We start from the raw sequence: 13,234 nt of genomic DNA on the forward strand, positions 1-13,234 counted from the left end.
CCATTTCTGGTGGCCTACGTTGCGCTCTTTTGTGGAAAAATACGTTGAGGGATGCGAGGTTTGTGCCCGTAAGAAGATCCAGCGACACCCACGGGCCGTAACTCAACCATTAGATGTACCATCCGGTCTATGGGAAGAGGTAGGGGTTGACCTGATAACACAGCTACCTAACTCCCAAGGCTACGATGCTGTCTTGGTTTGCACAGACCTGTATGGAAAACAAATTCACGCTATTCCTTGCACCAGCTCCATCACAGCCGAAGGTGTTGCCGATATTTACTACCGAGAAATCTTCCGTCTCCATGGTCTTCCTCTTCACTTTAAATCCGACCGCGGACCCCAGTTTGCAGCTAAACTCATGCGATCCCTTCTCGCCAGGCTAGGAATTAAATCAGATCTAACCTCCGGATACCGTCCTCAGTCCAATGGCCAAACCGAACGAGCAAATCAGGAGGTAGAGAAATACATCCGCCTCTATGTGGGACGACGACAAGACGACTGGGCAGAGCACCTTCCCATGGCGGAGTTTGTGATTAACTCACGAACTCATTCTGCTCTAGGCATGTCCCCGTTCGAGCTAACCTACGGCTATCTTCCCCTGTTCAATATCCCAGTAGGCCAACGCAGCGGTATTCCAGCTGTGGATGACCGTATACGGATTCTCCGAGAAGCGCGACAAGATGCCGGGGCTGCCTTACACCTAGGAAAGAAACAACAGAAGGAGGGATACGAACGCGGAAAGCGGAAAGCTCATCAATTCAAAGTTGGAGACCTAGTCTGGCTCAGTGCAGAGGACATTAACCTTCAGCTTTCCAGTGAGAAGTTAGGAGATCGACAGCTTGGCCCTTATCGCATTCTGGAGAAAATTGGCCCTTTAGACTACCGCCTTGACCTTCCCCTATCCCTAGATCGCCTCCATCCCGTTTTCCATGTTGATAAACTATACCCCTGGAAAGGTAACTCCATTAATGGCGAAATACCAACACCACCAGAGCCGGTATATTTAGAGGATGAAGATGAACCGGAATACGAAGTAGAGGAGATCTTAGACAGCCGGGTTCGATGGAAGAAGTTGGAATATTTGGTTAAGTGGAAAGGTTACGACGCAGGGCACAACTCTTGGGAACCCGCAGCCAACCTCAGTCGAGCACCAAAAATTGTTCGGGCCTTTCATAAAAAACACCCAACAGCGGCAAAGCCTTGACCATCGAGGGCAATGGTCATAAGGAGGGGGGTAATGTCATAAAGTACGCAGCCCCTATCATTTTCCTTTTCTCACCGTCTCGACGCCTTTACTTGTACGATACATCATCCCATCACTGTCAAACCCCCATCGATTACTGATCCATCGATTACTGATCCACCTGACCCATCTTCTCCTTCTACTGGCTTCCGCCACCTTCCTTGTTCCTAAACTGTACAGTATTACATCGTTGTTTCTCGCAGACCGGATTATGTATATATAGCCAACCCTCCACAGCCTGGTCCCTTATCTTGACCTCTCTGTCATTATCTGGGACCAGGTATGTGCTTACTTATTATTACCTATGACTACGATACTCAATATATCTCTGTCATTATCTGGGACCAGTTCGCCTCCGCTCCGCTTAGTCGCTCCGCCTCATTGACCTGCTTAGTCGCTCCGCCTCACTGCCTGGCTTAGTCACCCCGCTTCCTGCTCCGCTAGTCACTCCGCCTCTGCCGCTTCGTGACAATTACCTATGACTACGATACTCAATATATCTCTGTCATTATCTGGGACCAGTCACTTTGCCTCACTGCCTTGCTTAGTCACTCCGCCTCTGCCACTTTGTGACAGATATCAAAAACTGCTGTTCACCCTCGAACTTCGCAAGGAGCATCATATGACATGTATTGTTCTGCCTCTTCTAGGTCTCACATTCCATGATTCGGTCTTTGCTCATTTCCACTCTATTGAGAGTCTCCTTTGCCCTGAAAAACCACCTATCACGCGAGTCAAGATTTTTCTTCAAAATGAAGTGCTAACTCTTCCTGTATTGCGAAAGGAGGAAAAGGGAGGAGGTGGCAAGATATCGAAGACTGAGGCATTCCCCTATGATGGATTACTTCATTGTCTGAAGTCACTTTCTATTGCTGCAGGATTCCTAGGTAGGTTTAACTGCTCTCTCTTTTGTGTGCTGGCATCTTATCACATCTAGAACCCATTACTCCATATGACTTCTGTGTGTCTCAGGGAAACAAGGCAGATGTAGATCTTGGGGAAATGGCGAGAAAGACGTTAATGTTGCATGACCCAAACTCCAAAGTTTACTTTGCAAGTAGATCTATTTCATCTCTTGATTAAAGACTGACAGAAATCTTAGAATAAATACAAGTCAAAAACCATGACCGCTGACCTATCCGCTGTTACTAATTGTAGAAGCCAGGATGAAAACAGAATAACACTCTTTTGTGTAGGCATCAATTTTATGTTTGGTCAAAAACCCCTTCCCTGACAAAACCTTTAGACAGCTGTCGCTGCCTTGTCAGGTCGAGATTCTAACGCACCTCAACATCTGTCTTTGGAGGAGAGGGCGAAACTATTGAATGAGCCGGAACTTGTCAAGCTACAAAACGAAAAGGATGAGATATGAACTTTTACTTTGGATAGCTTACAATACTTGATCCAATCTACTCAGGCCACAAACAAGATTCAGTGATTGTTAGCTAATGAGCAATCTAAAGAAGTCAAAAAACAAATCATTGAGTTGTGTCAAATTGCAGCCAAAGCCTCAAATGCCTATTGTTTTATGTACTTGCGTCAATCAGATCTGCATATCAAACAAGCTCATCAAAAATTCTTTGACAAAGCTGCCGTCCGCCAAATGGTCAATCCGGTGCGTAATCCATAATACTAACATATAAACTCTATTGAAATTGTCTCTACATTAGACCAAGCCTGTGTTGGGCATGAGTGCTGGTGGATTAGATGACAAGCAATATAGGATTGAATCTTCATTCTTAAGCCTGGTCAAGGATTTCGATAGTGGCAATCCTGTTACCAATTGTTGTACACTGATCAATGTTCTTATCGCGCAGCCGGAACAGATAATCTATCAAAAATTCTATCCCGGTGAAAGACCTGATAATGAAAACAGATGTCCTCATTGCTCAGAAGACCTTACGTATGAACTTCCATTGCCATCTATGTTTATTTATTGATGTATTAACAGTACATTGAAAAAGACCAAACCTGGTGAACATGTCCATTCCTGCACCAGAAGGATTCTTTTTGAGAAGGCTACCACTCAAATTGAAGCAAATTTTACCTCCCAAGAATGCTGATATGGAAAATGTCTCGAAAAGTTCGATTACCGCTCAGAGTTTATAAGCCATCTGTTTATGGTCGGCATCGTTTGCTCTCATCTATTGATTCTTCTGACTATTTATTGCATTTTAGACTCATATCAAGAGTGCTACACAAAATAAGTTGAGTTGCTGCTGTAAATAGCAAATTGCCTCGGGGGTCTCTTGCAGTGTAGAGGACATCAAGAATTGGAGAGAACATTTTGCTGAGATTCATGGTCTCAACCTAGATCAAAGCATCTTCGTGGAGTTTTGTATGATCTATGGAATATGGTACAAATCATATTAATACATGGCTTGTTCGAAGTCTTACCTGCCTTTTTAGGCTATATGACATCCTAGGTGACCGTCAAGTGTTCAATAATCACCATCTAGCCCATTACGAGGTTCTATTTGACCCATTCAGTTTACGGCCTTCAGAGGGTGCTAGCGTCTGTCACAAAGCAGCAGAGGCAGAGTGACTAGCGGAGCAGAAATACTGTACAGTTTAGGAACAAGGAAGGTGGCGGAAGCCAGTAGAAGGAGAAGGGTAACAGGTGGATCAGTAATCAATGATGGGGGTCAGGTGAATCAGTAATTGATGGGATTTGACAGTGATGTAATCGTACAAGTAAGGGCGTCGAGACGATGAGAAAAGGAAAATGATAGGGGCTATGTACTTCATGACAGCATCTCTCTCTTGCCTATCGGGATCACTGAAACCAAAAAATACATTGAATATGCTCCTGGGTCAGGATTTGACGGGGTATTGCCTGAATTCCATGGGCATTTCTCTGACAGCATCACTCTTGTTCCCAGTTTCTGCCCAACATGTGTATTTGACAAGGAATTGCCTATGTATACACGAATGCATCAGTTAGTTCACCTTTTATCCCCCATTTGTTTATTTCTCATTGTCCATGCATTAGATTCAGCAACGTATTCTGCTTCATGGAGCATTTTAATCACATTCATTGGCCGCATTTTTCTGAATCTGAAAACCTTTGTTCTGTCCCCTCCTGTGGTCACCACCGTTTCACCAAACAAGAACTCATAATTCATCTGATCAAATTTCATCGTATACTGCTGGCCAGTACAGGTAAACATTACAGGGTTAAACGTCTTCTCCTTCCCTCACCTGACATGGAAGCCGTCAAATATAAGAGGAGGAAGAAATCAGAGGGCTTCTGGTGTCTCAGGTGCTCTGGTGAGGTCAACGACATCAACAAACACCTGCAAAGGACGCAAGATAACAAGAATGCAAAGTGATGCGCTTGCACTGGGAAGTACTCTGTCATTGCTAATGGTGAACGTGGTCCTGTTCAACTTTGGACTGCTCCATCATCGGTACGTGTTTCATTTCTCTGCCTGGATTTGATACATACTCCTGACATTCATGATATCAATACAGTCCGAGTCTTAAAGGTGAATATTAGAATGTTTGAACAACGCTCGCTTTTGCACATGGGTTCTGATTTCGATGGCCTTTTATACTATTACACATAGCCTTGTATTAGAGATTGTGGGATTGATGCTCCGCATACAGTAGTATGAGACTCGCGCTCTAGCCAACTGAGCCAAGGAAGCCATACTCTGTTGAAAAAGGATCTGGATACAATCTTATTCAATACTTTTATTGAAATCTGTCCAAATTCATCAAGTTACAGTGACGCGCAAATCAAATCCACACCCCCCGATTTGGAAATTTTGTGATTTAACTGTTTTTATGTACATTTTTGTATGCTACACACTATAAATAGTTGCTTGTGGCAATATAAGGTCCTCAAACCCTCAAAATTCAATAATTCTGAGCAGCGGAACAACAGATTTACGAGTGATACACGGTTCTGGGCTGGTGACATAAGGCCTTCCAAATCGGGGGGTGTGGATTTGATTTGCGCGTCACTGTATCTACCATGTGTCTAAATTTGTTTCAAGGTCTGGACTTTCAAGGCATTCAATTCTCTCACTAGCAGGGTTGGAGTTTGTATGATAGTGGAAATGCGGACACTGAGATAGGGTAATTGCGAAAGAGTGTTTAATAGCCTTCAGCTCCTCAAATCCCTCATTCAGCTTGCGAGACCAACAATTTACCCTCGGAGTGTTCATGTCCTGCGGGGGGAGCATGAATTCATCATTGAAAACCCAACAAACGTCGAACTCTACGCACTTTTGGTACAATTTCTTAGCATTTTCAACAAGTACATGGCTCCATAGCACAAAATTAATGTAGAAAACAGAACATAAACAAACACCATTTTTACAGTGACATTCGGATGAGGGGGTTGGACATTGAGAAGGATGGGATAATCAGAGCAACGAGCAGATGGGGGGACAAGCCGGACCGAGAAGGAAGCCATGTCGTGGTATATTTGCGATATGGAACGAAAACTGCCAAGCAAGGTGATTCAAGAAATGTATGTACGGATACAAAAAAGTACAATGGCTGCAACGTAGTTGAAAGAAAGTCACTGAGAGATATACATTCTACTCCTAGTTCGATTTTGAAGGACTGGTAGTAGTAGATGCAGCTATAGATATGGAACTCGGAGGACGAGCAGTCAAAGCATGATTGTCGATTGAGATGCTCTGGGTAACATTCGCAGTTTTGTATATCCCGATGAGACGATGACTGAGTTCAAACATGTCATTTCTAGAAGCCCCCGTGTCAGAAAAATAGAGTCAACATCCCGAGAACGCAACACACCGAAGTGAAATAATGATAAATTGTGCATTTTTTGTTCTATCTTTGATGTAATTTGCGATGATTGATACGTTTCTGAAGTCAAGAGCGGCGTCTATCTCATCCATGAAATAGAGAGGCGTGGGCTGAAGAGAGCATTGAGTCTACGATTCAGATTTGCAAATCAGGACATAGGACTCGCCTTAAAGACGTGTAAGGCGAAAACTAGCGCAAGAGAGCTTAAAGTCTGATGGTATAAATTAGGACATTGCCCACTTGAAACTTGTAAGTAGGTATCCTACCTTTTCTCCACCGGATAAATTTGAGATATTCTTCCAGCTCTTCTTCGGAGGCATCACACTGAAGATAATTCCTTCCGCAAAAGGATCCATGCTATCAACCAATTCGAGTTCGGCATTTCCACCTTGGGTGATCATCTATAGGCCGATCCTGTCAGTATTCGGATTGTCAACAATAACTGCACAATTCACCTGATACATTTCCTTGAGTTTGAGCGAAATAGTACTGAAGCCAGCCATAAATTCCTCCAGGCGCTGCTTGCGAAGATCCTCATATTTCTTTTTCTGAGCGTCACGCAAAGCCACAACTTTCTCAAGATCATCGTGTCGACTGAGGAACTCTGCTTCCCGACGCTTATACTCTTTGAGTACATTCAAGTTGGGCTTCGCTCGTTTGATTTGATCTAGTAAGGATAATGTCGAATGTGAGAAATTGATAAGGAAGAGCACAAATCACGCACCTTCTAGAGCTTGCACGTCGACCATCATATCCCGCTCCTTGAACTTCTGTAGTTCCGCAGTCTTGTACTCATGAAGTTTGTTCGGGACCTCTTCCTCCTTGAAGGTGTCGGCTAGAGTTACTTTGACATTGACCTCTTCTTCTTCATTTTTGTTTTTCTGAGGTTCATTTTCACCTGGATGTTCCGCCGTCCCTTCTTCTTCCCCTTCATCGTCCCCTTCCTCCTCATCATCATCACTATACGAGAAGGGATGAACAACGACATGGGATCGAGGGAGAGACCCACTCACTCGATATCTTCTAATGATAGGGCATCATGCAGTTGTCGAAAGCGCTCGACTTGTGAAGAAATTTGTTCAATATCTTTTCGATGACCGTCGATAGTCTTCTGAAGTTTGATCTATAGGCGAACGTCAGATAGACCATTATGAGTTCGTCCATTGGAGACGAACCTCGGTCTGACGGAATGCTTCTACTGCCTCAGCCTTTTCTTCGAGCTGAGCTTTTCGTTCGGCCAATGCTTCTCTTTTGCTTTCTTCAGCGGCCTCAGCAGCCTCCACTTTTGCCTTTACAGTTTTCACAAAGCCTTGCAATTCTTTCAGTTGGCCATCAAGTTCCGCCAGCTCTGTTTCCAGTTGTTCGAGTGCAGCGGCATCGGTATCGACGGTATGTCTATGTTTGTCAACGTCCTTTTCCGCTTTGGCTTTGGTGACCTCAGCGTTGGTGATGGCGTCATTTGTGAGATTGATATGATTCCTGAGTCCTTCGACTTTGGATTTCTGGGCCATGAGTTTGGACCCTCCGATCTTCATGATCTTGTCCTCGACTTCTTGTAGAGATGCCTCGATTTCACTTGCTTTCTCTTTCAAGTCAGCGATCTCGACCTCGAATCGGGCGAGGTTGTCTTCAAGATTCTTGATCCGAGCGATGTCGTTCTTATCCGGTTTCGAATGTGTCCTTCGGGGCATAATTCTGTCAGTTCCGGAAACATCGTGAACACAAGATCAGGAATTACCTCAGATTTTTCAGACGTTTCTCTGCTTCCTCAATTCGAGATTTCCCTTGCTGAATATCAAGACCTAGCTTCTCATAGCGAAGGTCGATCTCTGGACCTGAACGATTAAGCTTCTCGTATTCCGCCTCAGCACTACGCACGGCCGCAATTGCCTCCTCGAGTTTCGCCTGAGCCTCTTCCCGATTTTGCTCAAGTTCCTGCAACTGCCGAGGACTGACAGAATCTTTAGCCAATTTTGAGCTCATCCCACCCTTTGCAGGCGCTCCTCCACCTCCGGACATAGCACCAGAAGTCTCGATGACCTGCCCGGCCAATGTGACAACCTTTGTCCGCCTTTCCCCAAATGCTATGCGATTAGCCTGGTCCATGTCTGTCGCGACCAACGTGTCTCCGACAGCTTTGTAAAAGACCTCTGCGAACTTCGGGTCTTTCGGGGTGATAAGGTCGAAAAGTCTCGGAACGTTTTCTGGAGTGTTTGGCGTTGAAAGCGTTGATGGATGATAACTGATTTTTTCGAGGACCATGAAGGTCGCTCGGCCGATATTGTTAGAGCGTAGGTACTCAAGGCATGCCTGGCCCTGTTTTACGGTATCGACAACCATGTTGTTCAAGCTTGGGCAGGCAGTGGTAATGGCGACATCGTATTTCTCTGGAATGGTACCAAGGCTTCCGAGACGACCCTGCGAAGTTCATTAGCAAGAATGAATATTGCAAGATGGCATTGACATACATGGAAGCCGGTAATACGTCCAGTGTCTTGCATGCGGGTAAGGCTTTCAAGTACCTTGCCTTGAGATCTAGTCTCAGCCTGTGAAGCTTTCGCTTCTAGCACTCGCTGATGCGATGACGATGCTTTCGTTCTGCAGGCTTGTTCAACTTCTTGCGCTTTCTACAATTGCCCATAGACGATCAGTCTGACCACGTACGGAAAAACAGCGTACGCACGTTCAGTCTTTCTGTCGCTGCCTCCTTTTTGTCGTTTAACTCTGCCTTTTCACTTTTAGCCTCAGAAAGCAACTTGACCTTCTCCTCCTGGTCAGAATTAACTTTCTCCAGATGTGTCTCGGCTTCATGCAAAGCTGTTTGGATGGATTCGACCTTTTTGACCAATGCGTCACGTTCACCACGGGCAACGTCAATTTCTTTCTGTTTAGCATTGATCTTGGCAGTCCAAGGCTGAAGGTCCTTCTGTAGGGATTCTTTCTGGTCATAAAATTTCTGGGTTTTGTCTACAAATGTAGTGATTTAGAACGCGCAGAGGGGCAAGCGACGGAAAGAAAATCTACCTCGAAGGCTGTCCTGAACTTCCTCCAAAATCTTCTCCTCTACACCCAGAGACTCTTCGTAATCGTCCAACTTCCTCTTCTCCTTCTCCAGTTTCTCTTCACTATCTTCAATCGTATGTTGTGCGGTATTTAGAGCAGTGCGAGCCTTGGGTACATAGTGAGATCGAGCTTAAAGTGAAGCAAGACAAACTGTTACTTACATCACCCACACTTTTCTTCAGTTTTTTGGCTTTCCCTGCGGCATGCTTCCTCTTTTCAGACAAACCAATCTCTTGCTTTTCATGTTCGGACAAGGACTGGACGGCTTCCGTAACCAGTTTTTGAATCTCCTGAGAAGAGAATGAGCAAACAGAGCATTGATGCTCTTAGAAAGCTCATACTTTGTAACCCTTCTCGAAAGCCTTGTAATCAGCCTGAAGTTGCTCCAAGTGCTCGATATCATCCTTATTCTTTGCTTTTTCTTCCTCTAGCTCTTCTTCGGCTTTCTCCTGTACATGTTTGGAATTTGAGTAAAAGTCTCGACGAGACAAAATGAGGACTGACCATTAATGCACGAATTTTGTTCTCGCTGTTGAGGGTCTGCCAAATGTACCACTGGTAGAGCTTGGACTGCGCTCGAACCAGTTCGTTCTGGAGCCTTAGATACTCCTCGGCCTCTTTCTTTTTATCTTCCAGAGCGTTCTTCTCTTTTTCAACAAGACGTAGGCGATTCAGCTTCTCTTGACGGCTCTCTTGGAGATTTTCCAGGTCTACGAAGGCAGTCTCGATGGGCTCTTTATACTTAGAGGTCCCAATGATATCTTCCAGGTATTCAAGCAGCCCTTCGTCGTGCTCTCCGCCTTTGGGCTTCATCTGAGCGATGGACTCGACCTCGCCCTAAAACATCAACATAAGATAGTCGTATTTCCCCGACCCCAATCGTAGAATACGAACCTGCAAAATTAAAAATCGCTTATGATCCAAATCAATTCCTCGCCCCTTTAAAAGGCTCTGAACCTCCTTGTAAGAGCTACTACGTCCATTGATAGTGTAAGTACTCGTGTTATCTCTGTACGCATTGCGTGCTACGGTGAGATTGGAACCGGGAACGATTTCAAAAGTGTCAGGACCAGGCTGTAATCACGTCAAATATTACGTTCCCGAGATAGACGAGAAGCCTACCAGGTCAATTATGTCGCGAAAATACACCTCGACAGTGCAATGGTCAAGATCTGAATAGCGAGCAGAGTTGTGGATTAGTTCGGACAATTTGCCTTGTCGCATTTTTGCGGCACGATATCCGAACACAAAAAGAAGCGCATCGATGGTATTAGACTTCCCTGACCCGTTCGCTCCTACGATTGAAGAAAACGACTAGAGGACGATTAGAGTATAGTCTGCGCTCCTAAATTCTCCGTACCTTATGAAAGGGGCCTATCTCTTGTCGACCGGCATAGCTTTTAAAGTTGACGAGAGCAAGTTTGTGGATGACTAGTCGAGATTGAGGGCCCTTCGGCTCTTCAAGGACAACTTTGGCTTGAGACTGTGATGCAGGTGGCAAAGAAGGTGGATAGTCAATCAAAAGCGATTTTTCTTCCTCCAATTCCTCGTCTTCTTCATCTACACCTGTCGGCTTTGTTTCCCCTTCATCCTCGTCCATGGAATGTTCTTTCGATAACCGATGATTAGTACGAGAGCTGGTTTTCTTTGGGGACATAGAAACGCGTCTCTTGGGCATCTCATATTCCTCAACATCCGACTCCAAACCCTTCTCTGTCTGGACATCAGCCTTTCCATCGTCATCTGACATGGGCACCAGCTTGTGACCGCGAGCAGAGCGAGGTTGAGTGGCACGGGAGGGCCGTCCTCGTTTGGCTGTCTGTCGGGATTTCGGTTTCGGTTTCTGTTTCTGGTTCTGTTCCTCGAGCTCGGAGTCCTCCTCCTCAGGATTAGGCACCTTGCCAGCATATTCCTCTTCATCAGACGATATTGCCACCGGCTTCTGAAGGCGACCAGAGCGAGGTTGAACAAGCGCAGGCGCACGGGAGGCTCGACCTCGCTTAGCAGTCTGTAAAGTTCTTTTCGGCCTCCCTGCTTCTGTGTCTTTATCTCCTTCTTCTTCTTCGTCACTTTTCTCCAACGACGGCCTCTTCTTTTTCCTTGGGGGCTGAACCTCATCTTCATCTTCCTCCTGGTCTGTCTCGGACACTTCTTCCTCTTCTACAATTGGTTCTGCCGGCTCCCGACGCGTAGAAGGCTTGGACTGTATTGACACAGCGTTGCCGAGATGACTTGAAGAGTCTCTTCGAGAACTAGAAGGTGGCTTTCGAAGATTTTCTTTCTCCTCGAAATTGTTCACAGGCTGTTGACTCCTTTTGCGCTTCACAGGGGTGGACTCAACCAAGGCAGGTCCTGACGAGGTCCGTGAGCGGGATGAGCGTCGAGGAGGCATTGCCAATGTTATTGGCAGGAACTAAGATGCTATCGATAGCGACCTTGATACGTACCAAAGGGAAGTGCAATCAACAATTAAACAGAAACGCCAGAACGTGATACGCACGTGCCGGCGGATAAGCAATATCATCCTGCCTCTCAGAAAAACTATTGAATTTCTTCCTAGGAGTGCAGATATTTTCAATTTTTACCACTGGTACATAGGTATAAACCAGAAAATCAAAAGTACTGATGCTGCATACGATATTGATTATATATATCAATAGTCCAAAACGTCGTCACGACCCAGTAAAGGATGATCTTCATGAAGCAAATCCTAGTTCATGCTTAGCGACCACACAAAAGCTTCTGTACATGTACTCCAAGGACCTTGATAGTTGGAACCCATGTAACTTGAGGGTACGATGAAGACGAGACAACTTCAATACAACGGACAAGTTCGTCCTTTCAAGATTTCGATACGCGAGTCGTTCGCTGTTAAGAAGGATTGGAGTACCCGGGAGCACCGAACCAAGATAGCAATTTATCGTCATCATGCCGCTGTGAAGAGAAGCTAATACATATGCATATTGCGTCCTCGAAGTTCATCTCAAAGTCACGGCAGGTAGGATAAATACAGCATCCAACATTCTGCAGCAGGGATATCTTACAGATTTCCAAAACCGTCGTCTCTTTTGCACTCGTGTTATAATCGCATGCAGAGATGAGGGTGTATTAATTGGATATAACCCGAAAAAAATCTACTTTTTGCACACCAAGTTCACGTAGAAGGTATAGGAGGAATTACACAATACCAGACTCCGTAATCGTAACTTTGGAGCGTGGCGTCCCACTTGGCGAGCCTTCACTTTCAATTTTGTTAACAACATCCATTCCTTCGACAACCTCTCCAAAGACAACGTGCTTTCCGTCTAACTATAGAGTCAGGTCGAAATCAGTGAGCGTTTACCGGAAGGTGTTGAAGTAAACACACCCAATTCGTGACAACAGTGGTTATGAAGAACTGTATATGATGATATCACGGAGCATGAGTATATTTAGCGAGGGACTAGAAGAGTCAGCACATGAACTGACCTGCGAACCATTAGTGTTGGGTCCGGCGTTGGCCATGGAAAGAAGACCAGGTCGGGTATGCTTGATGCTGAAGTTTTCATCTATTTCAAGTTTGAATCCGCGGCGACTGTGGAAAAAATACAAAGACACATACCAGGGAATTTAGCCCCATATATTGACTTTCCTCCTGTGCCGTTGTGGTTTGTGAAGTCTCCGCCTTGTAACATGAACTAAACAAAAACAATGAGCGCATTGGTCATAAAAACTTCATAGTACAACCGCATCTTACCGAAGGAATGACGCGGTGGAAAGAACTGCCAGCGTAACCGAAGCCGTTTTGACCTGTTGCAAGTTCACGAAAGTTCTTCGCAGTTTTAGGTACTATGTCATCGTAAAGCTTGAAAACAATACGCCCAGCGTGTTGGCCTTTAATGGCAACGTCGAACTATTGAAGCTGAACATTTTATTTTGCTCAGGAATTCGCCGAGTCACTCACGAAGACGTTTGACCTAGAGTTTTACAGTATTCAGGTCAACAAGTTTATGTAGGGCTTAACAGGAGGACTGACCTCGCCCCGGCTGCGCTAGCAGTAGTGGAAAATTTTCGTAGGAAAGATGCCATTACAAAGAGGGTTTGAAGAGAGAAATAGAGTAACGGAAATAATTTAATAAATGAGAGGACACTATCACGTGTGGACTC

At 45.1% G+C, this 13,234-nt stretch overlaps 3 protein-coding genes across 3 annotated transcripts; 1 reads left to right on the top strand and 2 right to left on the bottom strand.

Annotated features, from left to right (window-relative positions):
• Nucleotides 1–1,721: 1,721 nt before the first annotated feature.
• C8R40DRAFT_1167460 (uncharacterized protein) lies at nucleotides 1,722–2,615 on the top strand (the record flags this gene model as incomplete). The annotated part of the gene is made up of 4 exons (XM_046231017.1): nucleotides 1,722–2,130; nucleotides 2,181–2,287; nucleotides 2,346–2,435; nucleotides 2,490–2,615. The coding sequence occupies 4 exons, from the start codon at nucleotides 1,722–1,724 to the stop codon at nucleotides 2,613–2,615; spliced, it is 732 nt and encodes a 243-aa protein (XP_046089827.1).
• A 3,184-nt stretch (nucleotides 2,616–5,799) lies between these two features.
• C8R40DRAFT_1038202 (RecF/RecN/SMC) lies at nucleotides 5,800–10,688 on the bottom strand (the record flags this gene model as incomplete). The annotated part of the gene is made up of 18 exons (XM_046223734.1): nucleotides 5,800–5,959; nucleotides 6,014–6,153; nucleotides 6,201–6,236; nucleotides 6,292–6,426; nucleotides 6,481–6,692; nucleotides 6,750–6,985; nucleotides 7,039–7,148; nucleotides 7,201–7,705; nucleotides 7,764–8,443; nucleotides 8,494–8,652; nucleotides 8,709–8,992; nucleotides 9,050–9,194; nucleotides 9,250–9,378; nucleotides 9,430–9,537; nucleotides 9,593–9,925; nucleotides 9,983–10,162; nucleotides 10,211–10,402; nucleotides 10,449–10,688. 18 exons carry the CDS (start codon nucleotides 10,686–10,688, stop codon nucleotides 5,800–5,802), a joined length of 3,984 nt encoding a protein of 1,327 aa, XP_046089828.1.
• Nucleotides 10,689–12,098: 1,410 nt separating this feature from the next.
• Nucleotides 12,099–13,190, bottom strand: C8R40DRAFT_785233 (cyclophilin-like domain-containing protein). Its single transcript, XM_046236210.1, has 7 exons — nucleotides 13,104–13,190; nucleotides 13,038–13,044; nucleotides 12,825–12,980; nucleotides 12,690–12,765; nucleotides 12,557–12,636; nucleotides 12,456–12,485; nucleotides 12,099–12,397 (listed from the first exon to the last, which is right to left on the bottom strand). Exons 1-7 carry the CDS (start codon nucleotides 13,154–13,156, stop codon nucleotides 12,266–12,268), a joined length of 534 nt encoding a protein of 177 aa, XP_046089829.1. The 5' UTR covers nucleotides 13,157–13,190; the 3' UTR covers nucleotides 12,099–12,265.
• Nucleotides 13,191–13,234: the final 44 nt, after the last annotated feature.

Source organism: Lentinula edodes (genome assembly GCF_021015755.1).
Source record: "Lentinula edodes strain Le(Bin) 0899 ss11 chromosome Unknown C8R40scaffold_6, whole genome shotgun sequence".
Lineage (NCBI taxonomy): Eukaryota > Fungi > Basidiomycota > Agaricomycetes > Agaricales > Omphalotaceae > Lentinula > Lentinula edodes.